The sequence below is a fragment of the Heteronotia binoei genome, chromosome 8 (assembly GCF_032191835.1).
Source record: "Heteronotia binoei isolate CCM8104 ecotype False Entrance Well chromosome 8, APGP_CSIRO_Hbin_v1, whole genome shotgun sequence".
Classification (NCBI taxonomy): Eukaryota; Metazoa; Chordata; class Lepidosauria; order Squamata; family Gekkonidae; genus Heteronotia; species Heteronotia binoei.
Window position 1 is genome coordinate 110,697,282 of NC_083230.1, and position 23,586 is coordinate 110,720,867.

General features: G+C 45.3%; 1 protein-coding gene across 2 annotated transcripts in view; it reads right to left on the reverse strand.

The window, feature by feature from the left end:
* The window catches only part of PTPRO (protein tyrosine phosphatase receptor type O), a 258,979-nt gene that overhangs the window by 35,770 nt on the left and 199,623 nt on the right, over window positions 1–23,586 (reverse strand). For both annotated transcript variants that reach the window (XM_060245875.1, XM_060245876.1), the window contains 5 exons: window positions 15,599–15,731; window positions 14,264–14,384; window positions 11,230–11,298; window positions 3,963–4,046; window positions 2,250–2,285 (listed from right to left, as the gene is read on the reverse strand). In XM_060245875.1, coding sequence (XP_060101858.1) covers window positions 2,250–2,285; window positions 3,963–4,046; window positions 11,230–11,298; window positions 14,264–14,384; window positions 15,599–15,731 — 443 coding nt within the window. The remainder of the gene's footprint in view (window positions 1–2,249; window positions 2,286–3,962; window positions 4,047–11,229; window positions 11,299–14,263; window positions 14,385–15,598; window positions 15,732–23,586) is intronic.

The window sequence follows — 23,586 nt, forward strand, 5'->3', positions numbered from 1 at the left end:
TTTGGCCGGCCAGCCAGGCCCCAGGGAGGCTGCCGCACAGTACATCTGGGCCCTGTAGAGGGTGCTATACAGCATGGCTTGGCCCCATGATCCTAGCTGGCCAGCTAGGCCCCAGAGAGGCTGTTCAGTCCAGCAACCCCCGAGGGCCACACCAAGTAACCTTCTATTGCTTTAGACCACCCCTGGTCTAAAGCAATAGAACAAAGTTGGACTCCATTAACACCTTTAAGACCAACCAAGATTTATTCAGAATGTAAGCTTTCGTGTACATGCACGCTTCATCAGACAACAAAATGGGGTACAGTGAGAAGTTACATATAGCTGGTGAGCAGTGGTTAAGCATACAAAATAGTTCCGTGTTAGAAGCTATGGCAGAATAGTACAATTAACAAATTGAAAGAACAACCAGTTTGATTTAGGCACCATATGTTGTGTTGGAAAACAGCCAAGTCAATAAATTGTCATCATTGAAGAGTTATGATGAGAGTGTCGCAGGCAATAAATACAGAGTCTGTTAATTACTCTACAGCTACTCGCCAATTTTCCCACTAAGTTGAGTTAGTGTGAGCTAGCTCACAGTTTTTAAGCCTCCAGCTCACATATTTTTGTCTTAACTCAGGAAGGATGGCCTCAGAGCAAACTAATTGATGCAGGAGCTCACAAGTTTAATGCCAGCAGCTCATCAAGTAGAATTTTTGCTCACAAGACTTAGAGGGAGGAGTATTGCTACCAGCTATATGTCATTCTGCTCACTGTACCTCATTTCATTGTCTGATGAACATATGAAGCTGCCTTATACGGAATCAGACCCTCGGTCCATCAAAGTCAGTATTGTCTACTCAGACTGGCAGCGGCTCTCCAGGGTCTGAGGTTTTTCACATTGACTTGCCTGGACCCTTTTTAGTTGGAGATGCCGGGAATTGAACCTGGGACCTTCTCCTTACCAAGCAGATGCTCTACCACTGAGCCACCGTCCCTCCCCAAAAGTGTGCATGCACACAAAAGCTTATATTCTGAATAAAACGTTGCTGGTCTTAAAGGTGCAACTGAACTGCAATATTCAGTTATGTGATGAAATGGGCCGACCGATCTTACGGAGGAAGGAGCAACAGGTAGAGGAAAGCCTGCATCAGCTGTAGAGCAGATGCTATACAGGGGTGTCAAACTCATTTGTTAGGAGGGCTGGATCTGACATAATTGAGACCTTGTCAAGCCAGGCCATGCGTGTCATAAAATTTAATGCCGGGTAGTGAAGTAAACTTGCAATATTTTGTTTATTTAACAGTCTCCGAACACTGACAAGTCTTGCTCAGCCAATAGAAGGAAGAGAGGCTTAGCCCAGTAGCTCTGTTGTGCGATTGAGAGAGCCTGGCATAGCAAGCTCTCTCTCCCCCCTTCCTCTCCAAGGGAGAAAATAGAGGCTTTGCTCCATAGCTCCTGTGTGATTGAGCAAGCCTGGCATAGCAAGTTGTGATGCAGAAGGAAGCAAGAGAGAGGGAGAAGGAAGCAGACCTATTTAAGGTCCTCATCCAGCAGCCCCAGGTTTGACACCCCTGCTTTATAGACGTGGTCAGGAGCCCAGTTCAGTTTCAGCTAAAAGGCTCTCTGCAAGGAGGTCCCAAAATCATTTCTGAAGTGCCATAATTTTCAGAGGCATCAGTTCACAGGGATGCCAGTCTCAAGACAGGACCTGGAGATCCTCTGGAATTTCAGCTTGTCTCCAGACAACAGTATTCAGTTTCCCTAGAAAAAAATAGATGCTTGGTGGTGGTGGGGCTCTATGGCATGGTATTCCACTGAAATCCCTGTCTTCTCTAGGATGCACCTCCATATATCTCCAGAAGTTTCCCAACCCTGATCCCCCACCAGTGACCAGGGGAAACCTGGCAGCCTAGGTCACTAAGGAACTAAAAGGACCAGGGCTTTTTTTTGTAGCAGGAACTCCTTTGCATATTAGGCGACACCCCCCTGATGTAGCCAATCCTCCTGGAACTTACAGCAGGCCCTGTATTAAGAGCCCTGTAAGCTCTTGGAGGATTGGCTACATCAGGGGTGTGTGGCCTAATATGCAAAGGAGTTCCTGCTACAAAATAAGCCCTGAAAAGGACTATTGGTACCACTCAATATAAGGCCATTTTATCTCTCATAAGTTATTAAGGGTGACATTAGTGTCCTTCAGATTTCAGGAGGATGCATAGGCAAATAAGCATTATTTTCATTTGTTTGAATATTTACAAAAATAGGCATACTTGGTCAGCTTTCTCTTCTTCAAACCATTTTTACTCCTACAAGAAAAACAAACGAATAAACATTAGTTCCATTGACAAATAGACTGGCCATCTTTTCCCAGCCGGCGGTTTCCTTTTGAATTTTCGTTAACCATTTTCTGGATCTGTTGATCAAGAGGCAGGTTCTCAACTATCTGAATAAGTGAATCGGGGAACTTGAACAAGGGATATGATTTACCATCGACATTTTTGATACACACTGGGGAACATTTGACAATTAGCAAAATGCAAGCTTCGACACACAAACGCATCTGTGCAGACAAATGCTTAAAACCTGCCAGGTTTTCAAGGTGTTCCAAATCAGGGAAATAGCAACTTCTGGGAAACAGATTTCTCCAGGGCTTTTTTTTTTGTAGCAGGAACTCCTTTACATATTAGGCCACACCCCTCTTATGTAGCCAATCCTTCAAGAGCTTACAGGGCTCTTATTACAGGGCCTACTGTAAGAGGATTGGCTACATCAGGGGTATGTGGCCTAATATGCAAAGGAGTTCCTGATACAAAAAAAGCCCTGGATTTCTCTCAAACCTGTTCTAAAACAGGGGTGGCTGAACTTGATTAACATAAGAGCCACATAGAATAAATGTCAGATGTTTGAGAGCCGCGAGACATGAACGTCAGATGTTTGAGAGCTGCAAAGAAGGCAGGCAGGCGAATAGGTCAGGGGTGGGAGAGAGGGGGGAAAGAAAGCAACTTTAACTAGATGCATTCTTCAAGCTGCTGGCTGGCTTGGCTTGGAGAAGTGATTTAAAGAGACAAATGACTTCTCCAAGCTGGCCTGTGGAGTGGGTGTGGGGGGCTTCAAGAGCCACACATTATTGTGAAAGAGTCACATGTGGCCACCTCTGTTCCTTGGCTTAAGCCAGGGAATGAGTTCCTATAAGAGGGGAAACCCTTTCAGAGCTAGCAACATTAGTACCTTGTGAGTACTGATTATTCATTTAGCATATTTTTAGCCCACCCTTCCTCCAAGGACTTCAAACCAGCAAACATTGTGCTGTGATCCTTCATTTTATTGTCTCAGCAACCCTGTGAGGTAGGTTAGGTTGAGAAAGAATGAGTGGGGAAGGGGCTGTAGCTCAGTGGCAGAGCATCTGCTTAGCATGCAGACGGTCTCCGGTTCAATCCCCGCCAACTCCAGTTAAAAGGACCAGGCAGTAGGTAATGTGAAAGACTTCCCACCTGAGACACTGGAGAGCTTCATGCGATTGGTCCAAAGTCACCCAGTGAACTTTGGGGCTTTTTTGTAGCAGGAACTCCTTTGCATATTAGGCCACCCCCCCCCCCCCCGATATAGCCAATCTTCCTCGAGCTTACAGCAGGCCCTGTACTAAGAGCCCTGTAAACTCTTGGAGGATTGGCTACATCAGGGGTGTGTGGCCTAATATGCAAAGGAGTTCCTGCTGCCAAAAAAAAAAAAAGCCCTGGTGAGCTTTATAGCAGAGTGGAGATTTGAACCTGCATCTCCCACATTGTAGTCCAGAGCTCTAACCACACACTGACTCGATCCAGCTGCCTCCTCCCCACCCTCAAAGAGATACAGCTCTGGAACAAACGTTTCTTCCTCCATCTCACAGCAAGACAGAAGAGAGAGACGTTGGCTCCGAAGCAACTGAGCAACCGAGGCAAGACATGAACCGCTGCAGTTACGGAAGAACGTTGAAAAGGACTTACCAAGGGTTAATATAAAAGGCCAAGAGATAATCAGTCCAGAGGCAGGAAGGCAACAGAGTTAGGAAAGCAAACACACTCCTACGCCTGTGAGTATTAATAGATAACATATACAGAGATTAACAAAAAAAAATTAGCAAGGAGGATTAGTAAAACAAAACAGACGCCAAGAAATGCAATACATCACGTAGCAGACAAAGGCAGGGCTGCGTATCGTCTCCAGGGGTGGGATTCTAGCAGGAGCTCCTTTGCATATTAGGCCACACCTCCCTGATATAGCCAGTTCTCCAAGAGCTTACAAGGCTCTTTTTTTGTAAGCTCTTGGAGGGGTGGCTACATCAGGGGTGTGTGGCCTAATATGCAAAGGAGATCCTGCTAGAATTCCACCCCGATCGACTCAAATTATGAGACAGCACCAAATGAGCCCCGAGACTGGGATCAGACTGAAAATACAGCATCCTGACATTTCATTGCAACAAGAAAGGAAGTACCGGAAAAGGCTAGGATGCTTTCAGCCCCACTGTGGGCCGGATGGAAGCTCGTCTCTAGTCCCTGTGGAAGCAGACAATACCTGGTGAACCTTTGCAAGGCAGAGGGGTGCGAGGAATTCCAGCAGCTGCCATGCTCGCAGAGCTCCTTTCCCCCTCCTCGTGAGTCACAGAAGCAGACTCAAAGGCGTTTGTCTAATAAGTGTGCGCATGCCTCATTTGCATATCATGCCATTTGCTACATTGCACTGTTTTTAGAACAGCATGTGAGTTTCTCCCCCCCCCCTTTTTTTTTAGCACAGAGCCTCTACAGTCCTGGAGATGTGACACAAAGTAAAGGAATACAAGTATACAGAGCATTAAGCGATTGGGTGTGCTGGGTTCTTAGAAGCAGTCAGAGGGTCACCCTCCAAAGATAGACCTGGTCAGGGTTTTTTTTTTTGGTAGCAGGAATTCCTTTGCATATTAGGCCACACCAGGTCTCATATTCAGTGGGAGCTCACAGGAGCAGAGCTCCTGAAACTTTCTGAGAGCTCCACCTCCTCCTTCTGAGAGTTCCTCCTCCTCCTTCTGAGAGTTCCTCCTCCTCCTTCTGAGAGTTCCTCCTCCTCCTTCTGAGAGTTCCACCCCCTTGTCCATTGAATAGTATTGCAGCTGCATAACAATCCCTGGATGAGCTCCACCACCTATTTTTCTACAAAACGACCCCTGGGCCACACATCCCTGATGTAGCCAATCCTCCAAGAACTTACAGGGCTCTTAGTACAGTAAGCTCTTGGAAAATTGGCTACATCAGGAGGGTGTGGCCTAATATGCAAAGGAGTTTCTGCTACAAAAAAGGCTCTTGATCTAGTAATACAAAGGGCATACATCTCTATCATTTCCTCTCTCCCAGTCGAACAACAAGAGTCAAAGGATCGGGACGCCAAGCCCTCAGTGTAACCTGGGAAGGGGACAACTCAATCAAACGGGGCTCAATTAAGCCATCTGGGCAATACAGATGCCACTAAGCATCTTTTGCAAAATGGCAGACAAAAAGAACCAGCGTGGAGGCTTAGTGCGGGCAGCAGGCAAGCTGGGTTGCCAGGTTAGGACAACAAACCAGTGGGGGACTTACCAGGAGACTCTGGGTGAGCTGCCATTGCATTTAAAGGGACCGCATTCCTTTTAAATGCCTTCACTGGAAAAAATGAAGGATAGGGGCACCTTCTTTTGGGAGTCATAGAATGCGACCTCCTGGTCCAATCTTTTTGAAACTTGGGAATCTTTTGAGGAGAGGCGTCAGCAGCTATGCTGAAATTTAGAACCTCTACCTCAAAAACCAGCCCCCCGCCCCGAGCCCCAGAGACCCATGGGTCGATTCTCCATTATACCCTATGGGAACTGGTCTCCATAGATTATAATAGAAAGTCTAGCAGCTATTTGCCCCCCTGGCTTTCTAGCTTTGAAGTGGGGAGGAGGCTTCACATCGGGGGATTCCCCACCTCCAACTGGGGAATGGCAACCCTACAGGTAAGGCAGAAAGACATGGTTGAAGTTTCCCCCTGAGAACACAGCCAATCATGGCAAAACATATAAAACAGTAAAACACATTCCGCATTGCATACTGCTAGCAAAGGGAGAGAAAGAACTGAGAGATGGGAAATGTAGGATAGAAGCTGAAAGGTTTTTTTACATAACAAGAGCAGTCTAGCTCAGCAATAAGAAATTAGAGCAGCAATAACTTTAAAAGTCTACAGACCATTGTCCCAAATGGCTCTTCCTGGATTGGGGGTACGGTTGCCAAGTCCAATTCAAGAAATATCTGGGGACTTTGGGGGTGGAGCCAGGAGCAAGGTTGTGACAAGCACAATTGAACTCCAAAGGGGGTTCTGGCCATCACATTTACAGGGACTGCACACCTTTTAAATGCCTTCCATTGGAAATAATGAAGGATAGGGGCACCTTCTTTGGGGGCTCATAGAATTGGATCCCCTAGTCCATTTTTTTTTAAACTTGGGGAGTATTTTGGGGATAAGCACAGGATTCTATACTGAAAATCTGGTGCCTCTATCTCCAAAAACAGCCTTCCCCCCTCAGAGCCCCAGATACCTGTGAATCAATTTGCCATTATTTTCTATGGGAATAAGTCTCCATAGGGAATAATAGAGTTCCCAGCAGACAATTCCCTCCCTTCCCCCCGCTTTCTGATTATCCTGAAGCAGGAGTGAGAGCCTCCAAACTGGGGAATCCCTGCCCCACCTGGGGATTGGAACCCTAATTCGGGGGGGGGGGGGGATAAATGGAAAGCATAATCCAGACATACAAAGGTGTTTTCCTGCCATTGCTCTCTATCAGGGTTTTTTTGTAGCAGGAGCTCCTTTGCATATTAGGCCACACCCCCTGATGTAGCCACTCCTCCTGGAGCTTACAGTAGGCCCTATAAGAAGAGCCCTGTAAACTCCAGGAGATTTGGCTACATCAGGGGTGTGTGGCCTAATATGCAAAGGAGCTCCTGCTACAAAAAAAAGAAGCCCTGCTAGAGACCATGAAACTTCCAAGCAATTCCCCGCAGGAAGGGTAACACTCCATCTCTACACAACTGTTCTTAAGAAGAAGAGATGTTTACTTTTATAAGCACGTTTTAAACCCCGACCCAGGCAGCTTTCCAGGCTGCGGTTTCCCTAAAGAATTAAGTAAGCCCAGAAGGGGTGTGTCAAAAATCTAAATTGTAATTTGTGCTTGAGTCACAGCAACGTTACTCGGGAGAACTGTGATCTGGTCACCTGGCATTAACAAAAAGAAGTGGCTCGGTAGCTCACTCGCTGTGTCCGGTCAGGGGCTGTGTCTCGGGGGCAGAGCACCTGTTTTGCATGAAGAGGGTCCCAGCCTCTCCAATGAAAAGTATCTGGTAGCAAGTTATATGAAACACTCCACCAGATCATGGAGAACTGCTGCCTATCAGAGTAGACATTATCCCTCTCTCTTCTTCTTCTTACAGGGCCTATTGTAAGAGAGAGCCAGTTTGGTGTAGTGGTTAAGTGCGTGGACTCTTATCTGGGAGAACCGGGTTTGATTCCCCTCTCCTCCACTTGCAGCTGCTGGAATGGCCTTGGGTCAGCCATAGTTCAGTTGTCCTTGAAAGGGCAGCTGTTGTGAGAGCCCTCTCCAGCCCCACCCACCTCACAGGGTGTCTTTTGTGGGGGGAGAAGATAAAGGAGATTGTAAGCTGCTCTGAGTCTCTGATTTGGAGAGAAGGGCAGGATATAAATCTGCAATTCTTCTTCTTCTGTAAGCTCTTGGAAGATTGGCTGCATCAGGGGTATGTGGCCTAATATGCAGAGGAGTTCCTGCTACAGAAAAAAAGTCCCCCTTTTTGGTATTTTTGTATTTGTGTTTATGTTCATGCACCTGGATGTCATGGCAACATCTGGTGACTGAACCCTACTGGGGGCCTGGAGGATATTCAGAGAGCTGGCTGAATAAAGCCTGTCCTCATCTTCCAGCTCTGGTATTCCAAGGAGGTCTCCCATCCAAGTACCTGCCAGAGTCGACCGTGCTTAGCTTTTGAGATCTGATGAGATCGGGCTTGTCTGGGCTATCCAGATTAGGACAGACAGTACCTGTCTTGGAACTCAAAAGGTCTGTCATAGCTTCATATGTTCACAATTTCAATCAGAACTGCAAATGCAGTATTCAGGCGACTGGCTGCTATTAGCTCCAGTCCAGAAAAAGGAGTTCTTGGTACAAAAAAAGCCCCGGTTTTCATTCATGCAAATACTTCCAGTGCACAGCTGCACCACTTGGTCCAGACTGCCTTGCAGAAGTTGACGTCTGTCCTTTGCATCGGCGCTCTTCATTTTCAGGGGATTTTGTTAACCTTATTCAAGTCTGGATCTTTAATTAGCTGGTCCGTTTGATCTTCTGCCTCCGGTGCCATTAATATGGCCTCTGTATCAAAGACGGACCCCCCCTCCCACCGAAAAGATTAATGATTGTCCTGTCTGGCTATCTGCTTCTGGCCCCTCGGAAAAGAACTGAAGCCTGATTTCGACTTTGTTCATTAGCTGAATCCCGACTTGCCGGCCTCGCTAGTGGCTTTAATTCATTGGGGGGAGTTTATGATCAAAAGGCTCACCCGAGCACTGTGTCTAATCCATTTCACATTTCTTGTCATCAGGAAAAGAGCCCCATAAAAATCAGAGAAGTGCTTCAAAGCCTCTCGTCTTCTTCAAACCAGTTCTTAATGGGCGAGCCACAAACAGAGATGTGTGGGATGGAGTTTCTCCTAGAATCTGAATGCCTTTTCTTATTCCCCAGCCCCTGAAAACCAAGTTTTACGCAGGGGAGTCAAACATGCAGTTCAGGGGCCAAATCAGGCCCCCGGAGGCTCCTATCAGGCCCTGAGCAAGTGGATGTCATCTGCTTCCTTCTCCCTATATCTTGTTTCCTTCTACAACACAGCTTGCTTTGCAAGGCTTGCTCAATTGCACAGGAGCTACAGAGCAAAACCTCTATTTTCTCCATTGGCTGAGGCTCCTCCCTTGGGGAGGAAGGGGGGAGGGAGACAGAGCTTGCTTTGCCAGGCTCTCCCAATCCACAGCAGAGCTACTGAGCCAAGCTTCTCTTCCTTCTATTGGCTGAGGCTCCTTCTTCAGAGAAGCATGTCCCACTCTTAACATGTTGGGTGCTGTGCGCTAGTGATCCTATGACAAATTTAAAGAGTGGGACATGCCTCTCTGAAGAAGGGTTTGCCCAAAAACAGAAGCAAATGCACGTTCCTGTTAAGAGGCTTATGTTATACCCACCCTACTTTATGAATGTTCCTGTTGCAATAATTAGAAGCCTTGGATGTGGGCGATTAAGAAGATTTTGGCAGTCATAAAGATCTTTTGCAATGCAATTTTCAGAGCACCGGCACTTTAATTATACCCGTTGGAGCAAGTGAATCCTCGCAAGTTTTAAAAGTCGGTAACAGACATCTGTGTATGAATTGGAATGAATTAATAAACTTCGGACTGTATTTTTGGTATTCAATTTTAGGATTGTGATTATAGAATATTGTAGAATGTAGTGGTTAGTTGTAGTAACATTATAATGCTGTAAGTTGTTATTGAATACATTTTGTTTGAAATAATTTCGTTATTCATTCACAGTTATTTGTTTGTTTTTGCCTTTCACTGTGATGCTCTAGGGTTGTTCGTTCGACTACCTGGAAGTTGGCAACCCTACCACACAGCAGAATTTGTGCTGGTGGGGTGCGGGGTTGCAAACATCACATTGCAAGTTAAACAACCCCTACCCCTACAGTAACCCTGACGTTTGCCCTGCGGTGTGAAAGAAATTAACAACCAGCTGGTCTTGTAGATGAACAGGCTCATTAATGGGCAATCCATAAAGCGTTCTCTCATTGCAGAGTGTAAATATATCTCTGCGGTGCTGCTAATGGGTTTATAGATCAAACTTCCAGTTCTTCATTGCTTTAGGATACCTATAAAATGTGTCTAGGGAGAGGAATCACAGCCGCTGTCTGCTCAGGCGGGGACAGCCATCTATCATATGTTACAATTCCTCACTCCAAACAGCCATAAAAGGGCGTGACCTTGAGCTACTAACTAATCAACGCAATGCTTAAAAAGGACAGATGGACCACTGAAGAAAAGAGTGATTGCTAAGCCAGTTCCCTGGAGAAGAGAGAATTTGGGTGGAAGCGAAACTTTGGCAGGAAGGGGGCTATTTTTTAAAAAGTTTGAAACGTTAGGAAATTTGGTGGGTTATCCAATCTGCCATGAAGAATGTTTTGGAAAACAACTTCCATTGGTGGCTTTCATAGCAATAATGCAGCATACTAACTTTTCCAATTTGGTCCTCACAGGCTAACAGACATTTGGCTCAGGCAGCATGAAGCCGCCCTGGAAGTGAGCTGGCAGGAAAAGGTGTGCCTGGGACTGTCCTGATAGCCCGTAGAAGAGGGATGGGCCGCAGGCACCTAGGGGAGCATCTGGAGCGCTCATGCACCCCGTCCGCAGCTCCCCAGGCACTCTCCGGGCACTTCCTGGCCATCCAGACAGCCAGGAGGTGCCCCAGCAAAAAGACACCCCTTTCAAAGTGGTGCCGTTTTGAGCCAACTCCCGATAAGTCGGAGATGGCTCGGGGGCAGGACAGGGACAGGTGCACATGTAGATGCACTTTTTAGATCTGCCTGTCTGCCGTCCCGGGGCGGCTTTAACCGCCCGTCTGTAAGAGTGAGGTCAGTATGCGGAACAGGCTGAAGTCTAATTGCAGCAGCTGAAAACTCAATAGCCATTTCCCAACATTTACTAGCTAGAGTGCAATTGAAAAACATTTACACACAGGAAGGAAGGGAGGGAGGGAGGGAGGGAGGGAAGGAAGGAAGGAAGGAAGGAAGGAAGGAAGGAAGGAAGGAAGGAAGGAAGGAAGGAAGGAAGGAAGGAAGGAAGGAAGGGAGGAAGGGAGGAAGAGAGGTAGGGAGGGAAGGAAGGAAAGAAGGAAGGAAGGGAGGGAGGGAGGGAGAATGGAGGGAGGGAGGGAGAAGGAAGGAAGGAAGGAAGGAAGGAAGGAAGGAAGGAAGGAAGGAAGGAAGGAAGGAAGGAAGGAAGGAAGGAAGGAAGGAAGGAAGGAAGGAAGGAAGGAAGGAAGGAAGGAAGGAAGAGGAATAATACAGTGAACTGGATGGATGGATGGATGGATGGATGGATGGATGGATGGATGGATGGATGGGTGGATGGATAGATGGACGGACAGCACAGGAGTAATAGGGTTTTAGGGAGTCGAATGCTTACCAGTTGTAGGGGAGCTTCCCATCTCTCTCCAACGAAGCAAAATTGACAAAGGTTCCAGCGCCACACTCCCTGTTTTAGGAAGTCCACAAGGTTATTACCGGTAGATATAAAGGCCTGATAGCGCAAACTCAACAGCAGTCTCCTGGATCTTGAAAAAAACACACTGGACCATTTCTAATCCATAGACCAACATCTTCATCCAGTGAGGGAAGTCCTGCTTTCATACTGTAGGATGCCTGGCTAGCTGAGACTACCCCTAGACAGCTATTATACTTCAATTCAGGAGGCTATTGCAATTTTGCAGCTTTTGGAGGGAGCAATAACTGCAGCTAAATTCCATCTGTCTCTGTCGTTCTTTAGGTTATGATTTTGACCCTGCCAGGAAAATCACGAAAGGCGTCATATACATTGTTTGCTAATAAGATGGAGGAGGCATCACCCAGCTTTTCACAGCTGTAGTTATCAGAAGAGCAAAGCACAGATAATCCAATTTACTACTCCAAGTGTGCACGTTTCACCTACAATTTGTAATGTACATCAAATACATCCTGATTAATAAAATGCCATGTCTGTCGGGGGAACCAATTAGCACTCCTCCCCCTTTCTGCTTTGCTTTCAAATGAAATTACATCGTTTCCTAACCTTGAAAGGAATGAGAAAATTACAGTGGGGATTGAAAGGGAATCACTGGTCCTCAGAGGTGGAATTCTAGCAGGAGCTCCTTTGCATATTAGGCCACACCCTCCGGAGGTAGCCAATCCTCCAAGAATTTACAAAAAAGAGCCTTGTAAGTTCCAGGAGGATTGGCTACATCAGGGGTGTGTGGCCTAATATGCAAAGGAGCTCCTGCTAGAATTTCACCCCTGCTGGTCCTAATCCTGAAAATCTCTCCTTTATGGGGTGATTCCTTGTGTTGATCAATTTTTGTAAAAACAGCCGTCTGATTTAGCTCTCCAAATGGAGTGCAAGTTGGTCCACAGGAGGCAACCGTAAGAAGCAGCGGGAGCAATAAAAAGAAGATTGTCTCAAAATGAGGGAGGAGGAATAAAAAAGGTAAAGGTAGTTAGTTCCCTGTGCAAGCACCAGTCATTTCCGACTCTGGGGTGACGTCGCATCACGACATTTTCACGGCAGGCTTTTTACAGGGTGGTTTGTCCCGTGGTGCAGAGTGTTAAAGCTGCAGTACTGCAGTCCTAAGCTCTGCTCATGACCTGAGTTCGATCCCCGGTGGAAACCGGATTTTCAGGTAGCCAGCTCAAGGTTGACTCAGCTTTCCATTCTTCCAAGGTCGGTAAAATGAGTATCCAGCTTGCTGGGGGGAAAGTGTAGATGACTGGGGAAGGCAATGGCAAACCACCCCATAAAAAGTCTGCCATGAAAACGTTGTGAAAGCAACGTCACCCCAGAGGCAGAAACGACGGGTGCTTACACAGGGGACCTTTCCTTTTCTTGCCATTGCCTTCCCCAGTCATCTACACTGTCCCCCCAGCAAGCTGGATACTCATTTTACCGACTTCGGAAAGATGGAAGGCAGAGTCAGCCTGGAGCCAGTTACCTGAACCCAGCTTCTGCCAGGATCGAACTCAGGTCGTGAGCAGAGCTTGGACTGCAGTACTGCAGCTTACCACTCTGTGCCATGGGGCTCCTATCAGGAGGAAGAATAGACCAGTTTTTAATTTATTTAGAAATTTATACCCCACTTTTCTCCCCAATGGAGCCCCAAAGCATCTTACCATATCGTTTTCCCCTTCTCCAGCTTACTTTACATCAGTAATGTTGGAGTGAGTAACACAGCCTGCCTGGACACTTGGGGGAAGGACTACATCTAAGTGTGTATAGGTGTTATCTCTTTGAATGGGATGTGTGTTTTTGTTTTAATCAGGGAGTTATCCTCTGGCCCCTTCTCTCCTTTGTCCACTCACACGCTTCACATGGCCTTCCATGGAGACACAAATCTCTGCAGGTCTCTCCTGTAGATACAATGCCCCATACACTTGATGCAGACAAGCTGGCAATTTGTGAGAGGGAAAGGACTCTCTCTCCTTTTGACTGCAACCTGAATGTGAATCTGGATCTACTTGAATAAATGTAAGTTTACCTCTTTTGCAATATACTTATTGGGAGATTTATTTACTGTGCTTAGCATCGCGCTTCGGTGACTGGGCAAACCTTTGCTATATGTTTTGGAATTAGTCTCAGTCCTCTGCTAACCTTGTGCTACTTCAATTTCTATACCAGGGGTGGCCAAACTTGATTAATGTAAGAGCCACATAGAATAAACATCAGATGTTTGAGAGCCACAAGACATGCATGTCAGATGTTTGAGGGAGGGAGGATGGAAGGAAGGAAGGAAAATAGATGGAGAGGTAGAAAGAAAGCAACTTCAAATGTATTCTTCAAGCCACTGTTTGGCTTGGCTTGGAGAAGTGATTTAAAGAGAGAAATGCCTTTTCCAGGCTGGATCACAGGGCAGTGGGGGCTTCAAGAGCTATACGATATGTGTGAAAGAGCCACATGTGGCTCCCAAGCCACAGTTTGTCCACCCCTGTTCTATACTAATTAGTTTCTATAGTTGAAACTTTGGTTCTGTTTCCCAGGAGACTTTAGGATGCTTCTAGTGATATGACCTTCCTGGTACAGATAATGCTGTACATGTCTTGCCTCATATGACTTCTGCCTTTTGGAATCTTTATATATTGTCACATTCTAAATAGATCATAAGAAGCTAGCTTTCTGGACTGACTGAGTCACCCTACCTTCTCCTGAGTTTCATTGACCTTCTTGACCCTGAAAAATAGAAAAAGCTGAGTTCTGTTGTACACATCACTATATGTCAGAGGCTGTGATGACACACATTAAACAATGCACTTTCAATCCACTTTCACTGCACTTTCCAACTGGATTTTGCCAGTTTGCACAGTAAAATCCAGTTGGAAAGTGCATTGAAAGTGCATTATTTAGTGTGTGTGATTACAGCCTGAGGCTCTTCACAGAGACTGATTCTTCATTAGCATGAGGCCATCAGTTGATGTACCTGGCCATTTGTAGATGTTTTCTCCGAAGAACTACAAGAGTCACAAGCAGCAGCCCAATCAGAAGAATGCTCAGGATGGCTAGAACTGAGATCACCACCACGTTGGGATTCATCTCTGTCACTGCAGACACAAACACAGGAGCTGGGTTAACAAAAGCACAAGACACCAGAGTTACTACAAACAGGACAGAACATGTGAAGGACTACCTCTGAGTGGGCCCATTTCTGCTAAGGATAGACAGGGGCCATTTGTAGAAAAAGAGGTGCCAGAGCTCCTTCGCACAACTCATCTGCCTGTGCCACACACCTCTGACATCTCTGGAAGGTGTACTAAATTATCAGCTCAGCATCTACCTTCAAATGCTTCTTGGATTAGAATTGTCCTAATAAAACCTTACTGCCATCATACTTTTTAAATGACTTTTAAATGAGAGTGATGACTGGCATTTCCCTGGGCGTGTAAGAAAGGGCCATGAGAACTAAGCCCTGCTGCAACCCTTCCTGCCCTCCCCCTCATGATCTGCCTAAGTTCATAGAATCAGCATTGCTGTCAGATGTTCATCTAGCCTCTGTTTGAAAACCTCCAAAGAGGGAGAGCCCACCACCTCCCGAGGAAACCTGTTCCACTGAGGAATCGCTCTAACGGTCAGGAAGTTCTTCCCAATGTTGAGCTGGAAACTCTTCTGATTTAATTTCAACCCGTTGGTTCTGGTCCTACCTTCTGGGGCCACAGAAAACAATTCCACATCATCCTCTAGATGACAGCCTTTCAAGTACTTGAAGATGGTGATCCTATCACCTCTCAGCTGCCTCCTCTCCAAGCTAAACATGTCAAGCTCCTTCAACCATTCTTCCTAGGACTTGGTCTCCAGACCCCTCACCATCTTTGTCCCCCTCCTCCAATGTTTCTAATGCCCTCTGCTCTTTCCCTTCTTCTTTATCTCTTCTAGACTTGAGATGGTGCAAGGTTGTATTATTCACACTGGCCTAAGGGCACCATGTTCAAGATGCCGGTACTCTGTAGAATATAAATGCCCTCTCTCTCTTTTTTTTTTTTGTCAATAAATCATGACTGACTTACGGCATCCCTGAAGGGTTTCAGAGGGGGGGGGGGGTTGCCATTGCCTGCCTTTGCATCACTCCCCTGGTATTCCTGCACTGGTCCCCTGGTTTCTTGGAGGTCTCCTATCCAAATACAAGCCAACTGTGCTTAGCTTTCAAGATCTGACAAGATCAAGCTAGCCTGGGCGCAAAGGAGCATGCAGCCACAGGACTATCAGTATCTTACCTAGTTTGACCCCTGAGGGGCAAACAAAGGACTCGAATCCAGCTTACCCATTGTGGAGACCGCAATGAAAGTGGGGACGCTGGGGCTGTTGTGGCTGAAGCTGGTAACGCTGCAGTTGTAGGACGTTGCCGGTGAAAGGCTGGAGATTGTCACGACATGTGAAGAAACAGTCACAGGTTCCTAAATGCACCACGGGTGGAAACGATAAACATCCCAGTTAGAATGGAAGGGGTACTCATGTTTTTATCTGAATGCAGTTTTTCACTGCCTATAACAATTGTTTTTTAATTGAGGTGCACCACAAGCTGTAATATTGTGATCATTTTTGCAGTCTTTTGGAAGGACCCTGTGATAAGAGCACGTGCCTCCCACCACTCTTTTGTGTATGTGCTGAAAGGAGTGGCACAGCAGTGACACAAAGTCTGTCAGGAGTGGAGAGGATTCCTCCATGGTTCCAAGATAAGTTTGTTCCTCAGTACGGAACATCTGACAGAGACGGTTAATGAGTCCTGCTCCCAGCTTTCTTGGTCTGCCAGTGATCCATGTCTTGATACTGGTGCAGTCTTAACTCTTCCTGTCACATAACTCTGACATCACATGACTTCCTGTCATGTGCCTGCTGCTCCATTCATCCCACGCTCAGTATATTTAGGATCTGAAAAGGCTGAAGTTATTTGGTCTACATAATAAAAATTCTGTACAAAAAGGCTTCCAAGTCCCCCTATGAAAACCAGGTTCCTACCCTCCCCATCACACCCTCCAGGCAGCAGTGATCAACTTGATTTTAATCATGTTGGGGGTTGCAAGTGGTCAGTGAGGCAATGTTAACCAATAATTGTGCTGGATTATGTACTGCTCTTACAGAGGAGGCCTGAGGAGGCAGAATGGGATTCTGAGGTAATTTCTAATCCCTCTCCTGGAGTGATTCACATCAACAGTTTCTGTTCACAACACACACGCAAGTTTATCTCTTCTTTAGAAGAGCTCAGTTTTTAGTAGTTTGGTGGATGAAGCAAGGAATGTAACAAATTACTGGTTATATACAGCAAGAGATAGCAGCACTCTTGCTTTAAAACAGGGGTGGCCAAATTTGCTTAACATAAGAGCAACATAGAATAAACTTCAGATATTTGAAACCAAGAAGGAAGGACGGAAGGAAGGAGGAAGGGGGGAAGGAAGGAGTTCAAGGCAGGTAGCTTGGCTTGGAGAAGTGATTTAGAGAAACAAATACCTTCTCCAAGCCGGCCAGTGGTGCAATGGGGGCTTCAAGAGTCACACAATATGTGTGTAAGAGCCACATGCAGCCCCCAAGCCACATTTGGCCATCCCTGCTTTAAAACTAGTGTTTCCCTTAAACCCAAGAATGAAAGTGTATCGAAACAGGGTTGGCTTGTCTCCTGAGATATTTCCCTCAGTCCCCTCAGAAGTCACTAACTTACTATTTCCCTCAGGTAACACAGGAGACCTGTTCTATTCCTACCTCTTCATTGGCCCCTGAGCCCTAGCTACCTATACTGTGGATGTCTGAATTCTTTTCCTTATCCAGGACAAGTTAACTACCTAATTTATCCTCTAGAAACCTCTTCTGTTTCTCTGTCAGGCAATTACAGACGTCTGAGGCATAAGATAGCTTTATGTGTGAGAGCCAGTTTGGTGCAGTGGTTAAATGCGTGGACTCTTATCTGGGAGAACCAGGTTTGATTCCCCACTCCTCCACTTGCACCTGCTGGAATGGCCTTGGGTCAGCCATACCTCTGGCAGAGCAGTCCTTGAAAGGGCAACTGCTGTGAGAGCCCTCTCTGCTCCACCCACTTCACAGGGTGTCTGTTGTGGAGGGAGAAGACATAGGAGATTGTAAGCCGCTCTGAGTTTCTGATTCAGGGAGAAGGGGAGGGTATAAATCTACAATTCTTCTTCTTCTCCACTTAACTCTCCACATCCTCCAATCACTTGATGCTGCTTAGTATCTGCTGGGATATTTGGCAGGCAGAGCTAGAGACCATCCGCCACACTGCCTCATACCCATTCCTGTATTTTCTCTCACAAGAATCAAGCCATATGCAAGAACATAGTGGGTCCATGGATAGCATGCCTGGAGAGGGAATAGGGGGTAGGTGACATGGACAAGGGAAGTGGTGGGGGGAATAGGTGACAAGGCCAAGCCAAATCACAAAGCATGGAGATTTCACAACGGACCATGACCAGTCTTTGGTTTTGTACCTATCAACAATGTGACTCATGTCATAATATAAACAATGCTGCACATGCTGAAGTCATGAGAGATTTCCTGCATGAAGACATAGCAGAAGAAGAGGAACTTATGTAATTCTCTCCCTCAAAAGCATGAGCAAAAGGGGTCGATGAGTTTATATATTACTATCTTCAGGGGGTGATGAGTCAATGGGCAAAAAAACAATTGCAAAGTCAGCAACAGAATTTCTTAGAGCAGCATCCTTTGATTAGAAGAAAGGGGTTCTGGAGAAGGATCATGGCTCAGTGATAGACTTTGCTTGCAGAAAGTCCCAGGTTCGATCCCTGGGACCACCAATTAAAAGCATCAGCTAGAAAACGATGGTCAGTTAGGAGATTATGGTTACTGGTCAGTCAGAGAACAGAAGACTGATCTTGACAGGCGGAGAGTTTGACTCAGCGTAAGATAGCTTCATGTGAATACACCTGTCTGTGAAATGATGAGGATACTGGATAGTGGATTTAACTGGAACACCAAAATAATCTGATCCGCCTATGTCAAAATTCCTTGTGTAGCATCAAATATCTAGTTTTTTTTAATTGTTTATCTGTTATGTTTTATTGTTTTAAAATTGTAGAAATTGTTCTTACTATGACTGTTAGCCCTCCAGAGTCCGTTTGTGGAGTGGGCAGCATATAAATCTAAGGTAATAATAATAATAAATTATGTCTCAGAGTGGCTCACAATCTCCTTTATCTTCCTTCCCCACAACAAACAACTTGTGAAGTAGGCGGGGCTGAGAGAGCTCTGACAGAAGCTGCCCTTTCAAGGACATCTTTGTGAAAGCTATGGTTGCTCCAAGGCCATTCCAGCAGCTGCAAGTGGAGAAGTGGGGAATCAAACCCGGTTCTCCCAGATAAGAGTCTGCACAATTAACCACCACACCAAACTGGCTCTCTAATGAACAAGATAGAGACAGGTGAGCAGCCATGTTGGTCTGAAGCACCAGAACAAAGTCTGAGCCCAGTGACGCCTTTAAGACCAACAGTTTTCTTCTGGGTATAAGCTTTCAAGCAAAGCTTTTATATAAACTAATACCCAGAATAAAACCTCATTGGTCTTAAAGGTACCACTGGACTCAAACTTTGTTCTGAAATGAATGAGGTTATTTTAATTATCAGAATGGAGTTTTTTTTAAATCCAGCTTTCATGGATTGATCTGTTTAGGGTGTTTTTTGTCTCTCTTTGACACACAGAAACACACATCAATTTATTATTTTTTTTAATACGATGTTTGAATTGTAGACAAAATGGGACAAAAAACACTCTAAACTGATCATTACTTTGCATGAGGGAAGGTACTGGGGCTCAGTGGTTAACTCTTCCTTTGACAATAGCATGATTCTATCAATCTAGGAACCTTATTTCATTTCCACTTTCTCATTTATGGCTTTTTCCGCTCTGGCCAGAGGGCAAGAGAGAGAGGGAGAGAGAGAGAAAAAATTAAAAGCTCCAGAAGCTGGATTCCAATTAAAACTGCAGGTTTTAATTGATTTAGCCATTAAACAAAAGCTGTAATTGCAGAATAAAATTAGACCTTCAGATTTATTGGCGGGATTGAAGCAGAGGGATGCTTGCTCTGCTCCATGGCCCACATGCCCAGGGCTTTTTTTGAACAGGAACAGCTAAATGGATGAATATATAATCTTTCCCTGTGTAATTATTGTAAGGCTTCAGTTATGGGTGAATGTTTGCGGTGATTCCCATATAAATACAAATTATTATATATAAGATTTCAAGTTCCTTGGAGCCTGCTTTGGCCCCACTCCAAAAGTGATAACAATAATTAAGGTTGCAAGCTCTCTGGAGTCCAGGTTAAAGGTCCCATTTCAAAGAGATACCAAGATTATATAACAAAACACCTTTAAGACCAGCAAAATTTTATTTTGAATGTAAGCTTTCATGTGCTAGAAGCACACTTCATCAGACAATAGGATGGAATGGCAAGGAGTCCCAAATATAGAGAAAATGGGCAGTGAATTACTATGCAAAATCATGGAAATTTTTTTTTAGCAGATTAAAAGAATCACAAGTTAGGGGCCTGGTGATTCTTTTATTCTGTTAAAAAACATTTCCACGCACCGGTTGACTAGAGGACTGCTGCCTCAAGAATTGTGTCAAGCTTCAATTCGGTACAGCCTGCATCTGAGAATACAAGCAACTTGTGTCAGCAGGAGTTGGTACCTTTCTTTCAGCATCTTGAATTGGACTGTTACTTTAAAGATTGATTTATGGACTTTGAATTTGTATTAAGCATTACGTATTTGGAAGAAGTCTAAAGAATATAATTACATAAATCTTAGGGATCTCATCTGGGTATAACACCATACACCCCATCCTCTGAAGCAGCTGTTTTCCCCCAAGGTATCTGATCTCTGTTGTCTGGAAATCAACTGCAATCCCAAGAGCTCCCCAGGCCCCACCTGGAGAATGAGACTGTGTCTTGACTGACTTTGTAATATGTGAGTAAATTTGTACGGTGGTATTTAATTATATGTGTATGTATAAGGTGGTGATGGTATTGATAATTTGATTATCTATTCACAGTTTGATAAATCCAGGACTCCTTTTGTAGAAAGAAGTCCAGCAGGAACTCATTTGCATATTAGGCCACCCCCCCTGACATCACCATTGCTTCATGTGGGGTGTTTTTGTGCAAAAAGCCCAGTGGGGATTCATTTGCCTATTAGGCCACACCCTCTGGCATCACCATTGTTTCACATGGGGTGTTTTTGTGGGGAAAGCCCAGCAGGGACTCATTTGCATATTAGGCCACACCTCCTGACACCAAGCCAGCCAGAACTGCATTCCTGTGCGTTCCTGCTAAAAAAAAAAAAGGCCTGGATAAACCTCAGGCCTGAAGAAATCTTTGTATCAAACAGGAAGTTTAACTTAACAAACTTGTCGCAACTTTTTTTCTGGGATTTGAAGATGATTTTTTACTGTGAAGTTGTATATGAAGCTTTTTAAATATTACGTATACTGATTTATAGACACGCCTGTTGGATTAAATTTCTTCTATTGTTTGTTAATCACACTTAGTAATTTTTGATTGCAACAGCCTGTTCAGGTCACTGTTTGCAAGTCTAATTCCCTTGGAGAAAATGGAGGTTGGAGGTTAGCAAGTCTAATCCCCTTTGAGAAAATGGCAGCTTTGGAGGGTGGATTCTGGCAATATACCCTGCTGAGGTCCCTCCCTTCCCCAAACCCTGTTCTCTTCAGGCTCCACCCCCAAATCCCCAGGAATTTCCCAACCCGAGCTGGCAACCAGAGAGAGATCAGATGCCAAGGAAGATAGAGCGCCTGCTCTTTTAACGTTTAGGTGAGGGGATTTTCTCAGTGGTGCCTTTTCTTGCATGACAAGCTGCACCTCCAACTGTTCTTTTGCCCAAGGACAGCATGAACAGGAGTCTGCATTTCTTTTGCATCTGGTCACAGGGTTGCCAACCTCCCAATGGGGCCTTGAGGTCTCCTAAAATCATATCTGATCTCCAGACTACAGAAATCAGTTTCCCTGAAGAAAATGGTTGCTTTGGAGGAGGGAGTCTACGGAATTATATCTTGTTTGTTTGTTTAAGAATATAAGAGTCCAGCATCTTATCTCACACAGTGGCCAACCAGTTCTTCTGGATGGCCAACAACAGGGCAAAGAGGTCAAGGCCCTGATGTTGCCTCCTGGCTCTGGGATTCAGAGGCTGAGTGCCTCTGAATGTGGAGGTCCCCCTCAGTCACCATGGCTAGTAGCCATTGACAGACCTATCCTCCATGAATCTATCGTGTAGCAGACAAAGGCAGGCCTCTGTATCATCTCCAGGAGTGATCACCCTGTCTCATCTCACACAAGAGCAAAGAGAGCCAGTTTGGTGTAGTGGTTAAGTGTGCGGACTCTAATCTGGGAGAGTCGGGTTTGATTCCCCACTCCTCCACTTGCAGCTGCTGGAATAGCCTTGGGTCAGCCATAGCTCTCGCAGAGCTTGTCCTTGAAAGGGCAGCTTCTGTGAGAGCTCTCTCAGCCCCACCCAACTCACAGGGTTTCTGTTGTGGGGGAAGAAGATACAGGAGATTGTAAGCCACTCTGAGACTCTGATTCAGTTGCCAGTTTGGAGAGCCAGTTTGGTGTAGTGGTTAAGTGTGCGGACTCTTATCTGGGAGAACCGGGTTTGATTCCCCACTCCTCCACTTGCACCTGCTAGCATGGCCTTGGGTCAGCCATAGCTCTGGCAGAGGTTGTCCTTGAAAGGGCAGCTGCTGTGAGAGCCCTCTCCAGCCCCACCCACCTCACAGGGTGTCTGTTGTGGGGGAGGAAGGTAAAGGAGATTGTGAGCCGCTCTGAGACTCTTTGGAGTGGAGGGCGGGATATAAATCCAATATCTTCTTCTTCATCTTCTTCTGATTCAGAGAGAAGGGTGGGCTATAAATATGCAATCTTCTTCAAATGCAGCCTCCTCGGTTTAAGATTGCCCAAAGAAACTGGCATTCAAAAATTGGCACTGTGCTCATGCTAACCGTTATAATTAATACATCTGGGACCAGTTTCATGGATTTAATCCATTAATCTTTGACTGATTAATTGGCGGAAGCCAAGGTTAAATGGCAAGGACAAATGTCTTCAAGGTAACACTCTAATTTGTGAAGCTTGTAGTGATTTTTATGAGTTAGAGATACTGCCAAGAATCTGTCAAAAGGCTTCAGCAATACGGAAGTCTGTACGGGGAAAATCTATAAATCCATAGCTGGCATTAAGAGCCACTGGACTTACTTCTCCATACATATGAATACGACAGGGTCTGTGGATCAAACAGATCTAGCAGCGCAGTATATCGAGGCGGCATTATTTAATTGTTGCAATCAATCCGTCGACCTGTTAAACTTTAATTGATTAGCTGCTGGAGGCAAAAAAATAAGCGGCGGAGTCCAAGATTTGGAAGACATTTTGTCTGTGGTGTGGAATACTCAAATAAAGTGGAAAAGAGCATAGTACGGATAAGCCCACATGATAAGGGCTGCTTTGAAAAAAATAAAATTTGTGTCTCAGATCCCCATCGACGTCTTTAAAAAAGTCTCCATAGGCTAGCAGACAAGATACATGTTTGTTTAAACGGAAGATTAAATCCAAAGTTCATCCACAAACTGGTTAAAGACCAGCTGGTGAATCAAGTAAAATTCCACCATCAAAGGCAGGTGGAAATAACTAACGAAATAAGAACTGATGTGTCATTAATTATTTGGCTTTAAATCAACTGAAAATGTCCCATCAATTTTCAGTTTATGAGATATTTATACCAACTTTTTCTCCCCAGTCAGCAGCTTACAACTCCATTCTTCTTTCTTCCAATTTACTCTTTTAAAAAACCCCAAACCTTTGAGTTGGTTAAACTAAGAATGACTGGACAAGATCACCTTGATAGGATTGCCATCTCTAGACTGAAAAATATCTGGAGATCTGGGGGATGGAGCCTGCAAAGGGTGGGATTTGGGGAGGGAGTGGCCACATCTATTATATCTATTTCCCTAGTGGGCCCCTATCTGCAGATCTGTGGATCGGGGCCACACTTGTGCTAAACAGATTTTTCCTGCAAACTTGGGTGACCCTCCAGGTTTGCAGAAAAATCTGAAATCTACCCCCCCCCCCCAAAAAAAAAAACATGGAATAAATCCCTCCTCCAAATAACATTCTCTGCACAAAGGGGTGTTTTTTTTGTAGCAGAAACTCCTTTACATATAAGGCTACACACCCCTAATGTAGCCAATCCTCCAACAGCTTAGGACAGGGCCTACTGTAAG